The following is a 16,575-nucleotide window of genomic DNA, read 5'->3' on the forward strand; positions in this document are numbered from 1 at the left end:
TAGGCACAGCCGTGTTTAGCTCGTGCTCGTGTCATCTTGCGTTTCGTCAAGATGATTAAATAATTGCCATTGCGGATTCAAAATTTTTAGTATGTACATTGAATATTCGTCAACAACAAAGAAATAGAACAGTGGTCACGGTGTTAACAATTTGCTTTGTCGAATACACAAATGGGAATTCTACGTCATTGAATTATCTGTATTCACGATATAATCCGTATCTAAACGTCAAGCAAAGTGAGAACGGCTAATTACAAATTATGGTAACACAACGAGTAGAATGCCGTCTGTCGTCTCACGAATCTCATGTCGTACCTGAGCCAAACGTCGTCCGAGGAGACCACACTGTTAACCCGAGGTTATAAGCTAGTGCGAAAGCTCGGTGAAGGCTGTTATGCAAAAGTCTGTATCTTAATTAAAAAAAACTTTAATTAGTTTCTTAAATTCTTTATTATTAATTGTTTTTTATTATTGCAGGTGTACTTAGCCGAGTATAAACCAGAACATGAATCCGAGAAAAATACTACTTTGGCCTGTAAAGTTATTGATACTGCAAATGCACCAGAAGACTTCGTCCAGAAATTCCTGCCGAGAGAATTAGATATTTTGGTAAAGCTAAATCATCCACACATCGTACATGTTCACAGTATTCTCCAGAAGCGCACTAAATATTTTATATTTATGCGCTTTGCGGAGAACGGCGATCTATTTGAATTTATATTGAAGAATGGTGCAGTGGAAGAAAATCAAGCTCGAGTGTGGTTTCGGCAGCTTGCTTTAGGTGTGGTAATTTTTAAGAAACGGTGCAAATTTAACATATTTTTGCTTATTTGTTCATAATAAATGGATGCTTTTCTTAGTGCATATTCATTTTTCAGGTCTCCAGTATTTACATGAGATGGAGATAGTGCATCGCGATATTAAATGTGAAAATGTTCTTCTCACATCGAATTACAACGTTAAACTGACAGATTTTGGTTTCGCTCGCCGCACGATTGATAACCGTGGCAAGCGTGTTCTGAGTGACACATATTGCGGCTCGCTGTCCTATGTAGCACCAGAGATTCTTCGTGGTTATCCGTACAATCCAAAGATATCCGATATATGGTCATTAGGCGTAATACTCTACATATTATTGAACAAGTCCATGCCGTTCGATGAAGACAATATAAAGCGTCTGTACGAACTACAGATAACACGTAAATGGAAATTTCGCAGCAAAGTAAGGGACAGTCTGACCGATCACGTAAAGAAGTTCGTGAACAATCTGCTTGAACCGGACGTGTCTAAACGCTGGCGTTTAAACCAAATCATGCAAAATGACTGGATCGCCATGGATTCACGTCTTCTGGTGCTCACGCCAGCGGAGCAGACTGCGTTAAATAATGCGATCGAGGAGCGCAAGAAATTCGAGAAGTTTGCGAGAAGGGAACCGGTACGGGCGACGAGCCCAACAGTACAATCGTTGCTTCTGAGCATTCTTTATTCATCCAAGAGCTTCTTAACTTCGTTTCCATCGTACATCATGTTAATGATGCGTAGAACGCTGCTGGTCATCAACTTAGCGTATACGCGTGTCTTGTCGCACATTCAATTGCGAGAGTAGTCAAAATAATTTTTGCAATATATATTTGTCGTTGAATACGTTAATTTTCTTTATATTGCATAAATCAAATCTATAATATTAGAGAAACCATGCATACGCAAGTGATCCCAAAATATTATGAGTGACCGATTTTCAGAGACGGCACAAAATTCAGATGACGCAAGAGATTGACAAATACGAAACGGATGAAGCGGAAAAAATATCAGTCCTCAAAGACGCTGCAAAAGTATGTATCACTAAAATTAATTACATATTATAAATAATATTAAATTTTATAATTCTTTTTCTAGGCAACAGTTTCCACAATAACGATAGTCAAATTCTAAGTTAAAAAAATAGGTCTTTTAAATTTCTGTAACATTCACTTTCCTAACATTTGTGACAATAAACTGAAAATAATTTGTATTGCAGTTTAATATATATATATTTTTTTTTTCAGTAATGTTAACATTAATACAATTAATATACGTGCTCACACTTTTTTTTATCTTTTTTTTTTTTTTTTATTTTAAACTAGTGCAAAATAATAAATATATGTATGTATATATTTTTACATACTTTCTATAACTTGCCATAAGATTAATTAGGAATACTTTATGCGTGTTAGATACCCACATATCGTGCTTTTAAAACATTTATTTTATTGTTTTTTGCTGTCGTTTTGACGTAGTAATCCGCACCGAGAGCGAAGGTTTCTATTTGTCCTTCCAAAGGCATTTTAAAAATGTGTTCAGGACGGAAAAGTCCTTTGAGATCCCACATGCCGTCAGATCGTATTAACAAATGTTGATCATTCGGTGTTTTACTAATTACAAATGAATTAGAACCGGGTAAAACGTAGTGTTCGAGTTCGTTCCACGGATGATAACGCAATATTAATGTTTCTTCAGACAATCGTAAAAAAATCCACAATGCATTATCAATCGGTTCCATTGATACTTCAAATATATTAGGCACATATAATCCTGTCAAACATTAATTCGTAACATTACAATCTTCATTATTAGTACATTTATAAATAATATATTTTTTTTTTAATTTACCTGCTATCTGATCAAAATGTTCCATGTCGATATATGAATAAATCGAAATGAAGTCTTTTGACACTAATACTAAAAACATAGTATCGTCCAGCAGTAGCAATTTCTTCGTCATAAACATAGTAACATTTGCACCGGTGATAACATTTAATAATTCCATATCTGTGCAAAATCTGAAAATATTTTCTGACTCGCACAGGCAAGTACTGTTAAGATTCATGTACTTTACATTTTGTTCGTTAGATATATTTGAAGTGATTTGGAATGCATTCTCATCCACCATTTCAAATTTACTCACGTAAATGGCACGATCTGTGTATAAAACAATTATTAATATTTTATTTAATCGATATTATTAATACCTCAGTTAATAATTTAAATATAACTTACTTTGTAATGCAGTTGTTATGTCGTCTGTTAATTTTACGACGTCCCTCATTCTATTGAAAACGATATTAATTTTACTTTGATTATTGATATTTGTTAAATTTGTACTATTGTAGAGCCCATCGATTGTGATATTTCCGTAAACTTCAAAAGTATTTCTGAAATCTTTTTCACTTTCTATCGTCTGTATAGTTTTATGTTTTTTTATTTGACTATTTATTAACTCCTTTAGATTTACATCATTCACCGTGCCATCAATAATGAGAGACGGTGCATTAAATGGACCTTGTATCGTTTTAATTCCAGATAGCGTTTGATTTCCGAACTTTAGTAATGCGTCATCAATATTACGGCCCATAATGGTATCCTCGCTAATACTAAAAAAAAACCAAATTAACAATTTAAATTTTTCGTGATATTTAATAAGAATATCGTTTTGGAAGAAACATTAATCAAGTTACCTTAAATTGTTCAAAGTAACGTTGTTAAAGATTTTATGACCTTTAATTATATACGATTTCTGACAGTTTTGAGTCACAGCGTGTTTAGTAAAGTTTCCAAAGTTTATATTAAATGCCCGGAGATTTTTAGTTCTCAATCCTAATATCGTTTTTTCTCCAGTGACGTTATTCTGTTCTGCATCACGTCTAACAATATCAGTGTTTAAATCGATGCCATTGAATTTACCATCCCAATTCATATTATCTAAATTAAATTAAAAAATAATTAATATTTTAATATTACTGTTTTCTATTAAAATTGCCTTACCTATGTGCAATTCTTTAAAATGCCATGAAGCGTTTATAATTTGTGTTGTATTTCTCATCAAGGAATTAGCTAGCAAATTATTAAAGTTCGAGTCTGAAGACTGGAGAATTGAATTATTCGCTGCCTTAATATTAGGTGCTTCAATATTTTTAAACGACGAAACTACAGTAATATGCTGTAATTCTGTTTTGCTTAAAAGTTTATGCTTCATATCCAGCCACATTTTTAAATTTAATGAATTATTAAAGTTCTGAAAGAACAATAAAATTAAGTCATTGTTTTTTATGTAGATAAATCTTTTTTATCAATGTTATTACCATTACGAGAATATTTTTTTCAAAAGTTATGTTCTCAAAATTTATATTGCTATTAGTTAAAACAATGTTCTGATTTGCCATCCACACATTTTTAAATAATTGTTTCAGACTTATATTGTTTATATTTTGTATAACTGGTTCCTGTAAAAATTTGACTGAGCCTGAAATAGAAATATTTATAGATTATTTAAAATTTTTTATCATACAATGTAACTAGTAGATTTTAATACTGTGTACGTACCATTTATAATAAATGTCGCTGGTGCATCATTCGCGACGTAACCAAAGGTTTGGGGGAAGCTTATCGCATCTGCACTTAAAGTTGTAGAAATTCTTTTTGAGCCTAAATTGAGAGGCGAATCTAAATGTGAAAGATTTAACGATGAACGGGTAGCATGTACATTGTTTGACGTGAAACCATGAGCTGCACAAAAATAAAAATTACAGATTAAATTTTTATATTATTTTAACTAATAAAAAATATTGCATATTAAACTTACCAAATGTTACGTGTTCTAGAGATATTGAATCGTTCACTTTTAGTACATTTTTTATGAAAGATCGTATATCTATGTTATTAATTTTTCCAATTTTGCTATCTCCTTTTATAACAACATTCTTTACTCTTCTGGGTAAAGAAAGATTAAAATAGGCTGGCTCTTTGAGATCGTTAACGACGAAATTTTTAATATTTACTGGTCCTCTGATACAGTTGTTGCCCATCCACTTACTCATTACAATTTTTAAATCTACATATATACATTATAAGTAGTGTGAAGACTTAGATCAGTTTAAATTAATTTTACCTTTTAAATTTAGTCCCTTAATTTTTGATGCTGTCATGTTTTTCACAAAGACTCGTCCTGTAAATAGTTTCTTTGAAAAATCAATGTTCTGTAAAGCTGATACTGAATCGAAGATGGTCGTATTTAAATTACGAGCTCCATGAACATGTGAAACATTTAAATTTTTTACATATATGTCGCCCATTTTTATTAAAGAAGTCGTAATTTCCGGGATGATAGCTTCCTTAGCACACAACGGAATCGTTAATCTACAAATAATTATATATGTGTATATATATAATTTAGAATATAATTTATATGTTTTATAAAGTAAAGAAATTTGTATACTTTGGAATGGGGAGTCTTTCGTAAGCAGCTTCCGATAAAACAATACTGTTATTCGTATATTTTGCACCAGAAATAACGATGGTTTCAGCAGAATTCTTCGTTACAAAATTCGCAGTGTCAAAGTTTCGCAGAGTCACATTACTCCATTCCTTAAAAAAACGTGTAAAATAAATTCGAAATCGTTACATATACACACACAGATAAAATTTTAAATAATTACCGTTTTATTGCTGGATAATATTAAATGTATCGGCACATTAGAATCCAACGGTATGCTGTTCTCTAACAATTGTTTCATCGACAGCCCGCGAGGACTCACAATATCTTTAGCTTCGGCAATGTTACTAAACGTCACATTCTGCAAAAAGCGGTCACCATCCACTGTCAATGGTGTGAGAATTTCTTTCAAAGACTTCATTTTTTCGCCTCCTTTGCCTGTTATTTTGCCTGTTACAATGTCGACAAGTCCTGTAAATCTTACTTTCGCAGCAGTTATCGAACCACTCATTACAGTAGTGGAAGAACTATTTAATGGCAACAAGAGTGAGCCTGTGGTTACATTTAAATCTTTAACTTTTACGTTTGTCATATATAACGTTGCATTAGTATTATCCGTTGCAATATTCAATGGAATCGAGACATTTGTCGCATGCAAGTCGGTGAAAACGTGATTACCTGAAAACCATACATCAAATATAATATATCAAATTTAACGAAAAAATAGACTATATAGTGCGTTAAATTACCTGAAATTACTTGATCTCCTGTAACTTTCAAAGTTCTTTCTTTTAGGTCTTCCATCAGTATCCCGTTAACAGATTCTTTAACAAATATGTCATCTATTTTATAATTAGGAACAGGACATTTCCAGTTATTAATTGTCTTTACTTTTAAATTAGGCAACTCGATTTGATTGGATTCTGGTTTTACGTATTTAATAGGTTTAATTCCGCCGCTCGTACTTATACGGTGAATATGACAATTTGTTTTACATTTGACTGTGATCTTTTTGCCATCCAGAGTTGGATACTTAGAATTTTCAATATTTTCTGTACTTTGTTTTAAGAATTTGCGCATCTGATTTAATTTGGCAACTGTACTGTTGTATAGCTTCGTCAAACGGATTAATTCTTCTGCGCTTTGATTGTTTATCTGGAAACAGTAAATTCAGATTTTAATCAATAAAAATTAAATTATATTTTTTATTTAAATTAATAAAGAATAAAAAATAATATTTTACATTTTGTACGTAAATTTTATCGATGTGTGCGTTTGAAATTATGGGGCTCTTTAAATCTGGAATTTTTATTATAGTTCTTTGAGACGCCTTTTGCTTTGTTTCGAAACACCAAGCGGTTATTTCGTCCTGCAGGGATTTCCACGTTTTTTTTACGGTCCAAATGGGTTTCAAAAATATCCATTCTGCATCCTGATTCTGCACCAAAAGCACATCTTCATTATAGAAGTGCATTAAACGAATTTGTTGAATGTTTAATAATTTCGTATGCAATTCCAAAAATCTCCAGCCGTTGTACTGATTTATTATCACGGATTTTAATCCAGAAGTATCCTGATCCAACAAGAAAAGGATGACGGTGTTTCCCATTCTCAGGGAATAAATATACTTCGTTGGAGCGAGTCTTTGAAACGGAACAAAGCGGTTGTACATTTCCTTGTACACGATTGTGGACTCATTATTTGCCAGAACTAAAAAGCGTTCTTCAAAACGACCATCTTTGAAATAAAACGAAGCAACGTCGTTAACGTAATGTAACTTCTGTATTTCTACGAATCTGTTAAATCGCATAGAAAACCGAAGTATCTTTGTAAACATTCCTACAACTACAATGTGCATTGAACTCTTGTTCTGAAAGGGCAAAATTTGTCTTGCACCATAAAGCAATGTGTCAATTTTATCGAAGTTCTCTCCAAGCCAGACGTAAATTAATATTCTTGTTTTCGATGCGATTCCGAGGTACAGTTGATTCATTCCGAGCCACATAGTCATATGTATCACTTCAGGAATTTCAAATTCTTGCTTGAACTGTAATATGTATTCTCCCTTTTTGTTTTTATTCATATGTAAAATGATGATTCCATCGGTATCTTTCTGTACGACTATAAGCGTACTAGTGCTGTAATTATTTACAATTATCCGTTTTCCACCGGGCTGTGGATACATTCCGACTAGATAAACTTTACTCTCCTAAAAAAAAATTTTACAGTTTTACAGAAAGTGATACTTTACGTCTGACATAAAATAAAAAGTAATAAACATAATTATAATCAACGTACAATTAATTGATAAAGTAAAACGTTTGACGAATTAAGGGCAGCTGCAAACCAGAGCAATTGATCTTCATTTTGTATGGAGAAGAAAGCAATATCTTGAAAATTCGATTTATTAAATGACAAGGTCTTTCCGAATTCAAAACTTTGTAGCACATTTATACCTGTGAACAAATTAAAATTTAAAATTAAAATCAAACGCAGATATTCGTAAAATTGATTTTTAAATATATTTTCAGAGTATTAATATCTAATTTTTTTTTAGATTATACAAAAATAAAAATTTTAACTAATAAAATTTTTTTTTAATATTATTAATATTTACAGATATTTAAATATTATTTAAAGTACACGCTATTCGTGTTTCAATTTTGCAATGCAGCCATGTGGAAGGTGATAAGAGCTTTCTATAGGTAATGTCAGTATATCAGCTGATCTCTCGATAACCCACGGTAACCTTAACGTTTCGCTGATATACACCAACATTTTGCATCGTTATCTCTAATCAATCGGCTGGACTGTTGTCGAAAATTAAGTACAGCAAAGCACGGATTAATCCGTCATATGTATAATCGTTTGAAGTATGTCAGCTTCAGAGGAGATGACGGAGAATTTGATTGCGCAAGTAAACGAGCTCCAGGCACTGCAGTCCGTCTATCCGACCGAGTTAGTTGTGGCGGACTATGGGGTTTTGGCTGATATTAACGAGTACATTGAGCGTCAAGACCGGGATCTACCACGATGGCTGGAGTACTCTATCTCAATCCCGCTGAACGGTGTAATATAGCATTTATTTATAACAAAAGATATCTTTAATTTTTTCTTGATAGATGTTGCGTCATTAATATGTTGCTTGTGTTATAGGAAAATATTGAATTACTTGTGAACTTGCCAACTAATTACCCGAAGCAGCAGCCCGAAATTTATGCCAGAGGGTCTTGCTTGGACAGAACGCAGCAATGCCTGCTGAACAAGGAACTTATTGCCGTCGTCAAGGCTCAAGAACTGGGAGATCCTTGCATTTATACATTGATATCGTGGTTGCAAGACAATGCCGAGACTTATTTTAAAGCTTCCACGTGTAATCAAGCGGGTAAACACACGGGTGACGCGAATAAGAGCGACACGGGCGCTCAGGCTCCGGTAATTTTTTCCAGATATTGGATATATAGTCATCACATATACAGCAAATTTAAACGACGGGATGTGGCCAATCTGGCGAAAGTAAACTCCATCACAGGATTTTGCTTAGCTGGCAAACCAGGAATAATTTGCATGGAAGGAAGTCTGGAAGATTGTGACTACTGCTGGCAGAAAGTAAAATTTATTATAATTTATTCCGTATCGTAATATTTAATTTAAAAATATTTTACGCTAATAGAATATTTTTACAGATTAAAATTATGAACTGGCATAAAATATTAATAAAATTAATGGAGAAAGAGGAAGACTGCAACGATGTAGATAAAATGCGTAAATTTTTGGACTTTCAAGAAGTCACGTTTCCGACTACTGAGCGTCACAACGATATGGGTCAACTTCTCAAATATTTAACCGATCACGATTGCCAGCACGCATTCAAAGAACTTTTCGGAATAGAAGGAAAATTCAGCAAACTTTCAGATTGATAGTTATACACAAATAATAACGTCAAATATATATCGTGTCTTTCGGTAAATCTCAAAAAATTTTTATACAAATTTACATGTGGAATTTATTACTCACCTCTATTAGATTCATTCTGAGAACTTCTCTTTTGACGGGTGCTCTTCCGAAGAACCTCTTTAGTGTCGCTCATATATTTTGCAATTTCGTTGTTAATATTATTCGACGTCTCACTATTTAATACACCATGTGCTAAAAATTATTTCATAAATAAGAACGATAAATTTTATATTCAAGTACAGAATAAATAATATTTTACCGTCATTGAGATTTTTGAAATAATCTTTTGTTCGATCAAGTATTGAATAAACGTCTTCTTTTAAATAAGAATATTCGCTCCGTGCCACACATATTAAGATGAAAATTAAGAATTTTCGTAACATATTCGTACAAAGTACTGATCACGACTGATTCGCACCACGAGTTCGTCATCCAATAATAGTGTGTTTACAGTTTTTCTGTGTATATAGTTCTTACTTTTCCGGATTCCTGTTCGTAACAAGTACACATAAATGCCGATATAAATCTCAATATATGTGAACATTTACAGTTTCAAAAATTTACATTTATATTTTTTAATTTATTCGTAGCAAATAAATAACAAAATTAATTAAGCAAATTAAATTATTAAAGATAAAAGTTTATAAATATGCTGAATTAAATTAAATACTGATAATACTAACATTTTATTTTTTATATCCATAAATATGTATATCTGCTCAAAGAGTTTAATTTACAAATCTTATCTAATCGTGGCATAACGTAAAAATTCATTGGTGAGAAATTGCCCGGGAATATAAGTCGCTGGTGGGCCAAGAATGTCTTGTGCAGGACTGTGAATCTTAATCTGCCTCATATGAGTGTCTCTGCCATTTTGATGATTGCTAATTACCGCTATTTGAATCATAAACGTCCTAATAGGCCGATCGTTAATATTTTTAATAGGAATTACTATCCAACCGCTTGGTTCATTCAAATCCATCACTTCTACCTCTTGCAAGTCATTGAAATTGGTCCCAGCTCGAATGCTTATCCTGTGAATTATCCGCAACGTATATATTAAAGGTTAAACGACACGATTCTCAAGCAATAACAAATATCTCTACCTATTAGGCGTGTAGCTCTCATCGAGCTTATAATCCGTGTAGATGCATATATCGCGAATAGTTGTTTTCCTCTTAAATTGTATGTTCACTAGGTGTGGTAGCTGTCCATCTGATTGCCAATACGTCTCCGTGATATCGTCACGAAGCTGGTCCACGCCGAATCCCGGCTTGCAGCTGGATAAACTCCAGATAGCATAGTTCCCAACCTCCCGTACTCGGCCCGTCAGCTGTTCCTGCACGGGATCTATCTCTCCTGTCGACAATATCGTTTATATGTGAAACGTGAAAATTATAATTTATCGCTTGCAAATTGACTGAAGCGGTCTAATGAAAAATTATTTATTATTAAAAAAACTACAGTATACTGACCATTATTATTAGTTTTGTTGCTCATAATTAGGTTAGACTTTCTCAAATTGTTGTTTCAATGCAGCTCCGTTATCTAACGTCTTTCTAACATTAGCTGGAATATTGTACAAGATAACACTTCAGTTCCGGGATACATTATCACATATTAGAATGTTAATTTCGAATTTTCCATGAAGCTCTTGTTTCGACAGTTTCGACAATTATTATAACTGAATTGAACATGCATCTCGATCATACGGTATGATTCGTACCTCGAATGGCTTCTCAAATCGTTCGATACATCGCTCATGATGGCGCCGGCTAAAAGTAAACCGTAAACACATGATAAGAAATAAAATTTTACTTCACACAAGTCTGATTCTCTGATTCATTCAGCCAATATTTTGTGAAACTGAAAAAGTAGATGCAGACTGTCGATCCGATAGACATTCATGTAAAAGATTTCATTATCTATACAGATAACGTATATCGTAACGTTATTACTTGTTAAAACTTGTTCACATTTGTTTTGTTAATTTTATCACGAACGATACTTTGATTACGTTGTAAACACGATAACGGAGCAAAATATGATCATATAAATATACCATTGATTAAAAATAAAATGTTGCCTCTACAAGGAGATAATATTTGATCTGAATTAATATTGCCGTATAGTTTCTGAATTAGTAGTTTATTATAAAGACTAAAATTTTCTAAATAATTTTTTTCGAGATTTTTGAAGATTTTTACTAATGTAAATTTTTTATTCGAGTGCTATTAATTATTGAAAATTTTTTAATAATTGACTGGAATATAAACACTAATTTAAATTAGATTAAATATAATATATATAATGTATGACTTTTTTCTAATGTTTCTTTGTTTTTTGCAAAATTACAGCATATATTTTAAATCAGCATCCATCAATAATATAATCTTTGTCCAAATAAATATGAAGTACTCTTCTAATCTAATCTAAAAAGAAAAAAAATATGATGCAAAATAACACAAAAATAGAATTCTTACCGAGATTTAATGCAGCTGACAGAAATAAAAGCTTGTCTAACAGTTGTTGCTTTTACTCCAAGATGTCTGTTAGAAAGATGTTGATGATATATATTTTGTGTGCTGTATTAATTCTCTATGCAACAGTGGAGGCTTATGTTAATGTGGCCAAATGGAGTGAAGACATTTTTATGCCATTTTCAACAAACATATCAACAAAATATGTTCCAACTTGGTCCAGTTTAGACAGTAGACCATTACCATCCTGGTATGATGAGGCAAAAATTGGGATTTTTATTCATTGGGGTGTATTCAGTGTGCCCAGCTTTGGTTCTGAATGGTTTTGGAACAATTGGAAAGGTATATTATACATATGGAGTATATTATCATGCTTTAATAATATAATAATAATAATGTTGCAGAAGAAACTAAAACTACAAAGTATCTTGATTTTATGAAACAAAGATATCCTCCAAATTTTACCTATCAAGATTTTGCACGTGATTTTACTGCTGAGTTCTTCAATGCTTCTGAATGGGCTGAGTTATTTAAAGCATCAGGTGCAAAATACATTGTATTAACAAGCAAGCATCATGAAGGATACACTTTATGGCCATCAATGTATTCATTTAGTTGGAACTCCATGGATGTGGGACCTCAAAAGGATCTTGTTGGTACTGGACTTATATTTAACAATAAGGTTTTTATATTAAATAAAAAAATTTTTATGTTTTTTTGTTTCAATGAAACAGGTGAATTGGCACAAGAAATTCGTCACAAAACACACTTAAAGTTTGGCTTATATCATTCCTTGTATGAATGGTATAATCCTCTCTATTTGACAGATAAAAAAAATAATTTCACAACAGATAGATTTGTAACTCAGAAAATATTACCGGAATTACGTGAGTTAATTAAATCGTATAAACCAGAAGTAATTTGGTCAGATGGAGATTGGGAAGCGTCAGATGTTTATTGGCAATCAAAGGAGTTTCTAGCATGGTTGTATAATGAAAGTCCTGTAAAAGACACAGTCGTGGTGAATGATAGATGGGGTAGTAATATACCATGTCATCACGGTGGTTTCTTTACATGTACCGATCGTTTTAATCCTGGTAAATATAAAATTATGTAATATATCCATACAATCCACATAATAATAAATCCACATGAACTAATATACAGAATAATATTAAATTTGTATTATGTATTTATAAATTAATAAGATTTAATTTTTTAGGTGTGCTTCAACCACACAAATGGGAAAATTGTATGACTATTGACAAAAAATCCTGGGGATATCGCAGAAATGCCGTTTTATCAGAATATTATACATTGGCGGGATTAATAAAGGAGCTGGTAATTACTGTAAGTTGCGGTGGAAATTTATTGATGAACGTTGGACCTACGAAAGACGGCATTATTACACCAATATATGAAGAGAGATTACGTGGAATGGGTAAATATCTTTTGTATCTTATCATGATATTTATTAATATTTCTTTATCGAGACAGATATTAACTTTTTGGCAAGCTAAAAATTTTTTTTTGTATAAAATTATTTTTTTATTTTAGGCGCTTGGCTAGCTGTTAATGGCGAAGCTATTTATAATACTAAGCCCTGGAGAGTACAAAATGATACTTTAACAGGAAGTGTCTGGTACACTATAAATATAAAGGAAAACCACATATATGCCTCAATTTTAGAATGGCCAAAAGATAATGACTTAATATTGGGCTCACCTAAACTTACGAAAAATTCTATAATGCATCTACTTGGGTATCCTTCAGAAATTCATGTAAGTAATAGCATTACTTTTATTTAAATACATTATGATAGTGAAATAATTGTAATCGTACATTTCAGTGGAGTGAAAATAAATTTAACGTGATCAAAGTAAATTTACCACCCAATGCGCACAAAGGACAACCAGCTTGGGTATTAAAAATTAAGATTTAAAATGTACACTGTACTAAAAATCTTTTTTATTGTATATTATTTTTTAAAAATGTAACATTTTTATAAACAGTAGGGTATAAAACTTGACTGTAATAAATTTCAAATACTACAGTATTATATAATCATTATGTAAAGTTATATTAGTAAAATCGTAAATTAATAATTATATTAAAAGTTATTAAATTGTTTTTGAGTAAGTTAAAAAAAATTAATCACTTCTTTTTTAATTCCCAGATAAGTGAATCAACAGTAAAATATTATACGTGAGCTACTTCGTACAGATAAGCTCCGAGTAATTTTGTCTAGAAATGAAACAAAAACCTGTTAATAGATTATTAAAAAAAAAATTATATATTTATAAGCAAATTTTTAGACAAATTGTCACAAATAATGTTTATGCTTACCCCTTGGATATAATTATATATATTTAACTTCTCATTTTGAGAATGTGCTCCATCGTCACCTTGACCGACTGGTAAAAGCAAGACATTTTTACCAGTAACTTCTTGGAAAGTTAGAGTAACTGGTATTGACCCACCTTCGCGAGAAAGATCGGGTTCTACATTGTAAACGTGTTTAGTAGCTTTTCGACCAGCTATATAATTCGGATGATCTGGATTCTCGGACCACGGTTTGCCACCATGAAACATACTCGCGTTCATAATATTCGGGCTACCTCTGTCTTGCCATTTCTTATTTATATAGGCGATTACTTTTTCTGTTATCTCGTTCGGAGTCATGTTAGGTACAAGTCTGATAGAAAATTTGCCGATAACTTTACTTGGAATCACTGTTTTTGCTCCTGGTTCACTGAAAGCACCCTCTATTCCGTGAATGGACAAACTGGGTTGCCTCCAACGATGCATTAAAATTTTAATCTGCAAAAATTGACGTAAGTTAAAATATTTATTTATATACTTAAAAAAAAAAAAAAGTTATGTACATACTTTATCTTCATTGTGCGCTAATTTTGTAGTTCCAATTGATTTTCTAAACTCATCTATATCAAAATCTATATCCTTGTAACTATCTAACTCTGTTTTCGTTAATTCCGCAACGCTATCATAAATGCCGTCAATCAAAATGTGACCATTAACATCAACCAAGGTATTCATTAAATACATTAGATCTGCCATAGCTTCGTATACACTGCCACCGAAGACACCACTGTGTAAATCTTTAGAAGCGCAAGTAACTTCTATTAGAAAATAGCAGATACCTCGCAGGCCGTAAGTAATACATGGTTTTTTAGTGCCCAACCAATAATTATCGGATATGCAGACATAATCTACATTTTTTAAAAAACTATCTTTTTTTTCCCAAAGAAGTTCATCCAAACCTTCACTGCCGCTTTCTTCCATTCCTTCGAAGACAAACTATGCAAAAGTTTCACGTAATTAAAATAAATGTAATATAAAATTAATTATTTAATAATATCGAAGTATTTAATAATACGATTAACCGATTTTTTTTTTCGTTAGAAAATACCTTAATATTAACAGGGATATCGATTCCAGTTGCCTTGTAAGCTTCCAGTGAGTGAATCCAACAAAGAACTGGTCCTTTATCATCTGAACTGCCTCGGCCAAAAAGTTTGCCATCTTTTTCAGTGAGAATAAATGGTTCGGTATCCCATCCATCTTTTTTAAGCGCAGGTTGTACGTCCAAATGTCCATATAAAAGTACAGTTTTCTTTTTTGAATCTGAACCAAGGCTACCAAGCAGCACAGGAGGATATGGAATTTCGTTGCCGTCGGGAAGAGTTTGCTTGCCAACGTCAGCCAATTCCGTAGTTGCTCCAAGATTCTTTAATTTTACTTCCGCCCATTTCATCATTTTAATTATTTCGTCTCTGTGATCCGGCCATGCCGACACAGATTTAATAGCTACTGCCTCTCGCAAATTATTTATATATTCCTGTTGATGGTCATCGATGTATCTGTCAAAGTAAAACGTATATAAACGCTTGTACATACATTTAAAAATATTCTCTCATAGATGTGTTAATTAAAAATAAGATTTTAAATATTTTAAAGCATAAAAAAATACGTACTTAAACAAAGTTTGCAAGGCCGATGGTAATACCATGATTAATTGGTGATAAATTCGTTTAAATGCAAATTAAACACCACAACTGTTAAAATGCAACTGCCAGCTCAATCTGGTTAACAACTGATGTTCTTATCATAAAGATAACACCTTCCTCTCTCCCTTATCACCTTTATTCTCTCGGGAAAAGTATGTACGAAATGTATGATACGCGACACGTTACTGACAAGCGGAGATATCGCATAACACAGTAATATCACACACGACGGTGATATTTGATCCTACGAATAAAGAACTAATTAACATTAATAGAAACTGATTGAAGCAATTATTGAGGCGTGTCTTGCTTACTGCCTAAACAGTTTTAAAAAATAATTTGTCAGCTAGTTTTCTACTCAATACTCTTCTGGCACAGGTAAAAATGGTAACATTTTATTACCTGGTTACTACCTGGTATTATCGGATTTCGAGAGGTGCATACAACATTGGCGTAAGATGCCTCTTTTCAATTCTCTTCTTTTCACAATAATTTATTCTTTCGTAACAATTATTTGATGCAATATAACTCTTGTTCTTTTGTACGTAGTATTTTGCAGATAAAAGAATTTATGTATGTAGTCGTACAGAAAATAAAAAAAGAAGTTAACACGAGAATAAAAGCTTTAGGCTGGTTAAAATGTGGGGAAGACGACTGTTCTAAAAATACATGTCGTTACTAGGGAAACCTGTACTTTTATATATTATTAAAATATTTTAATAATTATTCGTATGCAAATTTAAATATGTATTTTACATATGCAAATGCAATTTAAATATGCATTTTCGCAATAATTACTAATATATTCTTTTTATTATCTTTTTAATTTTTACATAAACTAAATGTTAAAGCAAAATATTAA

General features: G+C 32.1%; 6 protein-coding genes across 9 annotated transcripts; 3 read left to right on the forward strand and 3 right to left on the reverse strand.

The window, feature by feature from the left end:
• Positions 1-109: 109 nt before the first annotated feature.
• LOC139110019 (testis-specific serine/threonine-protein kinase 3) lies at positions 110-3,226 on the forward strand. 2 transcript variants are annotated; one of them, XR_011546931.1, is made up of 4 exons: positions 110-402; positions 478-781; positions 879-1,832; positions 1,897-3,226. XR_011546931.1 is itself a non-coding variant. In XM_070669517.1 (3 exons), exons 1-3 carry the CDS (start codon positions 307-309, stop codon positions 1,604-1,606), a joined length of 1,128 nt encoding a protein of 375 aa, XP_070525618.1. In that variant the 5' UTR covers positions 110-306; the 3' UTR covers positions 1,607-3,226. The 2 variants fall into 2 exon arrangements, 1 of the variants encoding a protein (XP_070525618.1); XM_070669517.1 differs by having other exon boundaries at positions 879-3,226.
• On the reverse strand, positions 2,085-10,218 carry LOC139110009 (uncharacterized). The gene is made up of 17 exons (XM_070669498.1): positions 10,098-10,218; positions 9,465-9,694; positions 9,266-9,397; positions 7,547-7,704; positions 6,492-7,457; positions 5,998-6,403; positions 5,472-5,926; positions 5,252-5,400; positions 4,925-5,172; positions 4,619-4,867; positions 4,360-4,542; positions 4,119-4,279; positions 3,802-4,051; positions 3,495-3,738; positions 3,037-3,410; positions 2,650-2,958; positions 2,085-2,571 (listed from the first exon to the last, which is right to left on the reverse strand). Exons 2-17 carry the CDS (start codon positions 9,586-9,588, stop codon positions 2,210-2,212), a joined length of 4,770 nt encoding a protein of 1,589 aa, XP_070525599.1. The 5' UTR covers positions 9,589-9,694; positions 10,098-10,218; the 3' UTR covers positions 2,085-2,209.
• On the forward strand, positions 7,841-9,244 carry LOC139110022 (RWD domain-containing protein 2A). Its single transcript, XM_070669526.1, has 3 exons — positions 7,841-8,318; positions 8,405-8,857; positions 8,935-9,244. Exons 1-3 carry the CDS (start codon positions 8,124-8,126, stop codon positions 9,166-9,168), a joined length of 882 nt encoding a protein of 293 aa, XP_070525627.1. The 5' UTR covers positions 7,841-8,123; the 3' UTR covers positions 9,169-9,244.
• On the reverse strand, positions 9,765-10,894 carry Apc10 (anaphase-promoting complex subunit 10). Its single transcript, XM_070669527.1, has 3 exons — positions 10,681-10,894; positions 10,312-10,564; positions 9,765-10,239 (listed from the first exon to the last, which is right to left on the reverse strand). Exons 1-3 carry the CDS (start codon positions 10,703-10,705, stop codon positions 9,948-9,950), a joined length of 570 nt encoding a protein of 189 aa, XP_070525628.1. The 5' UTR covers positions 10,706-10,894; the 3' UTR covers positions 9,765-9,947.
• Positions 10,895-10,980: 86 nt separating this feature from the next.
• Positions 10,981-13,835, forward strand: Fuca (alpha-L-fucosidase). Of its 2 annotated transcripts, XM_070669510.1 has the most exons (7): positions 10,981-11,113; positions 11,563-12,027; positions 12,090-12,341; positions 12,420-12,782; positions 12,908-13,126; positions 13,243-13,466; positions 13,535-13,835. In XM_070669510.1, the coding sequence occupies exons 2-7, from the start codon at positions 11,655-11,657 to the stop codon at positions 13,625-13,627; spliced, it is 1,524 nt and encodes a 507-aa protein (XP_070525611.1). In that variant the 5' UTR covers positions 10,981-11,113; positions 11,563-11,654; the 3' UTR covers positions 13,628-13,835. The 2 variants fall into 2 exon arrangements, with proteins under 2 accessions (XP_070525611.1, XP_070525612.1); XM_070669511.1 differs by lacking the exon at positions 10,981-11,113 and having other exon boundaries at positions 11,137-12,027.
• On the reverse strand, positions 13,632-16,380 carry Cndp2 (Cytosolic non-specific dipeptidase 2). Of its 2 annotated transcripts, none has more exons than XM_070669513.1 (6): positions 16,116-16,380; positions 15,681-15,957; positions 15,116-15,566; positions 14,575-15,003; positions 14,032-14,505; positions 13,632-13,929 (listed from the first exon to the last, which is right to left on the reverse strand). In XM_070669513.1, exons 2-6 carry the CDS (start codon positions 15,713-15,715, stop codon positions 13,885-13,887), a joined length of 1,434 nt encoding a protein of 477 aa, XP_070525614.1. In that variant the 5' UTR covers positions 15,716-15,957; positions 16,116-16,380; the 3' UTR covers positions 13,632-13,884. The 2 variants fall into 2 exon arrangements, with proteins under 2 accessions (XP_070525614.1, XP_070525613.1); XM_070669512.1 differs by having other exon boundaries at positions 16,028-16,380.
• Positions 16,381-16,575: the final 195 nt, after the last annotated feature.

Source organism: Cardiocondyla obscurior, linkage group LG19, assembly GCF_019399895.1.
Source record: "Cardiocondyla obscurior isolate alpha-2009 linkage group LG19, Cobs3.1, whole genome shotgun sequence".
NCBI classification, from domain to species: Eukaryota; Metazoa; Arthropoda; class Insecta; order Hymenoptera; family Formicidae; genus Cardiocondyla; species Cardiocondyla obscurior.

Coding starts and splice junctions, on each gene's coding strand:
- Cndp2 (XM_070669513.1), bottom strand. CDS start 15,715: ATGGTATTACCATCGGCCTTGCAAACTTTGTTTAA. Junction 15,004..15,115: donor ATATCCCTGTTAATATTAAG/GTATTTTCTAAC, acceptor ACTTTTGCATAG/TTTGTCTTCGAAGGAATGGA. Junction 13,930..14,031: donor TATATAATTATATCCAAGGG/GTAAGCATAAAC, acceptor TTTCATTTCTAG/ACAAAATTACTCGGAGCTTA.
- LOC139110022 (XM_070669526.1), top strand. CDS start 8,124: ATGTCAGCTTCAGAGGAGATGACGGAGAATTTGATTGCGCAAGTAAAC. Junction 8,319..8,404: donor TCTCAATCCCGCTGAACGGT/GTAATATAGCAT, acceptor CTTGTGTTATAG/GAAAATATTGAATTACTTGT. Junction 8,858..8,934: donor GTGACTACTGCTGGCAGAAA/GTAAAATTTATT, acceptor ATATTTTTACAG/ATTAAAATTATGAACTGGCA.
- Apc10 (XM_070669527.1), bottom strand. CDS start 10,705: ATGAGCAACAAAACTAATAATAATG. Junction 10,565..10,680: donor CAACAAAACTAATAATAATG/GTCAGTATACTG, acceptor TATTGTCGACAG/GAGAGATAGATCCCGTGCAG. Junction 10,240..10,311: donor GAGAGCTACACGCCTAATAG/GTAGAGATATTT, acceptor GATAATTCACAG/GATAAGCATTCGAGCTGGGA.
- LOC139110009 (XM_070669498.1), bottom strand. CDS start 9,588: ATGTTACGAAAATTCTTAATTTTCATCTTAATATGTGTGGCACGGAGC. Junction 9,398..9,464: donor TTTCAAAAATCTCAATGACG/GTAAAATATTAT, acceptor AATAATTTTTAG/CACATGGTGTATTAAATAGT. Junction 4,543..4,618: donor TCTAGAACACGTAACATTTG/GTAAGTTTAATA, acceptor ATTTTTGTGCAG/CTCATGGTTTCACGTCAAAC.
- LOC139110019 (XM_070669517.1), top strand. CDS start 307: ATGTCGTACCTGAGCCAAACGTCGTCCGAGGAGACCACACTGTTAACC. Junction 403..477: donor GTGAAGGCTGTTATGCAAAA/GTCTGTATCTTA, acceptor TTATTATTGCAG/GTGTACTTAGCCGAGTATAA. Junction 782..878: donor GTTTCGGCAGCTTGCTTTAG/GTGTGGTAATTT, acceptor TTCATTTTTCAG/GTCTCCAGTATTTACATGAG.
- Fuca (XM_070669510.1), top strand. CDS start 11,655: ATGATGCAAAATAACACAAAAATAGAATTCTTACCGAGATTTAATGCA. Junction 12,028..12,089: donor GTTTTGGAACAATTGGAAAG/GTATATTATACA, acceptor ATAATGTTGCAG/AAGAAACTAAAACTACAAAG. Junction 12,342..12,419: donor ACCTCAAAAGGATCTTGTTG/GTACTGGACTTA, acceptor TCAATGAAACAG/GTGAATTGGCACAAGAAATT.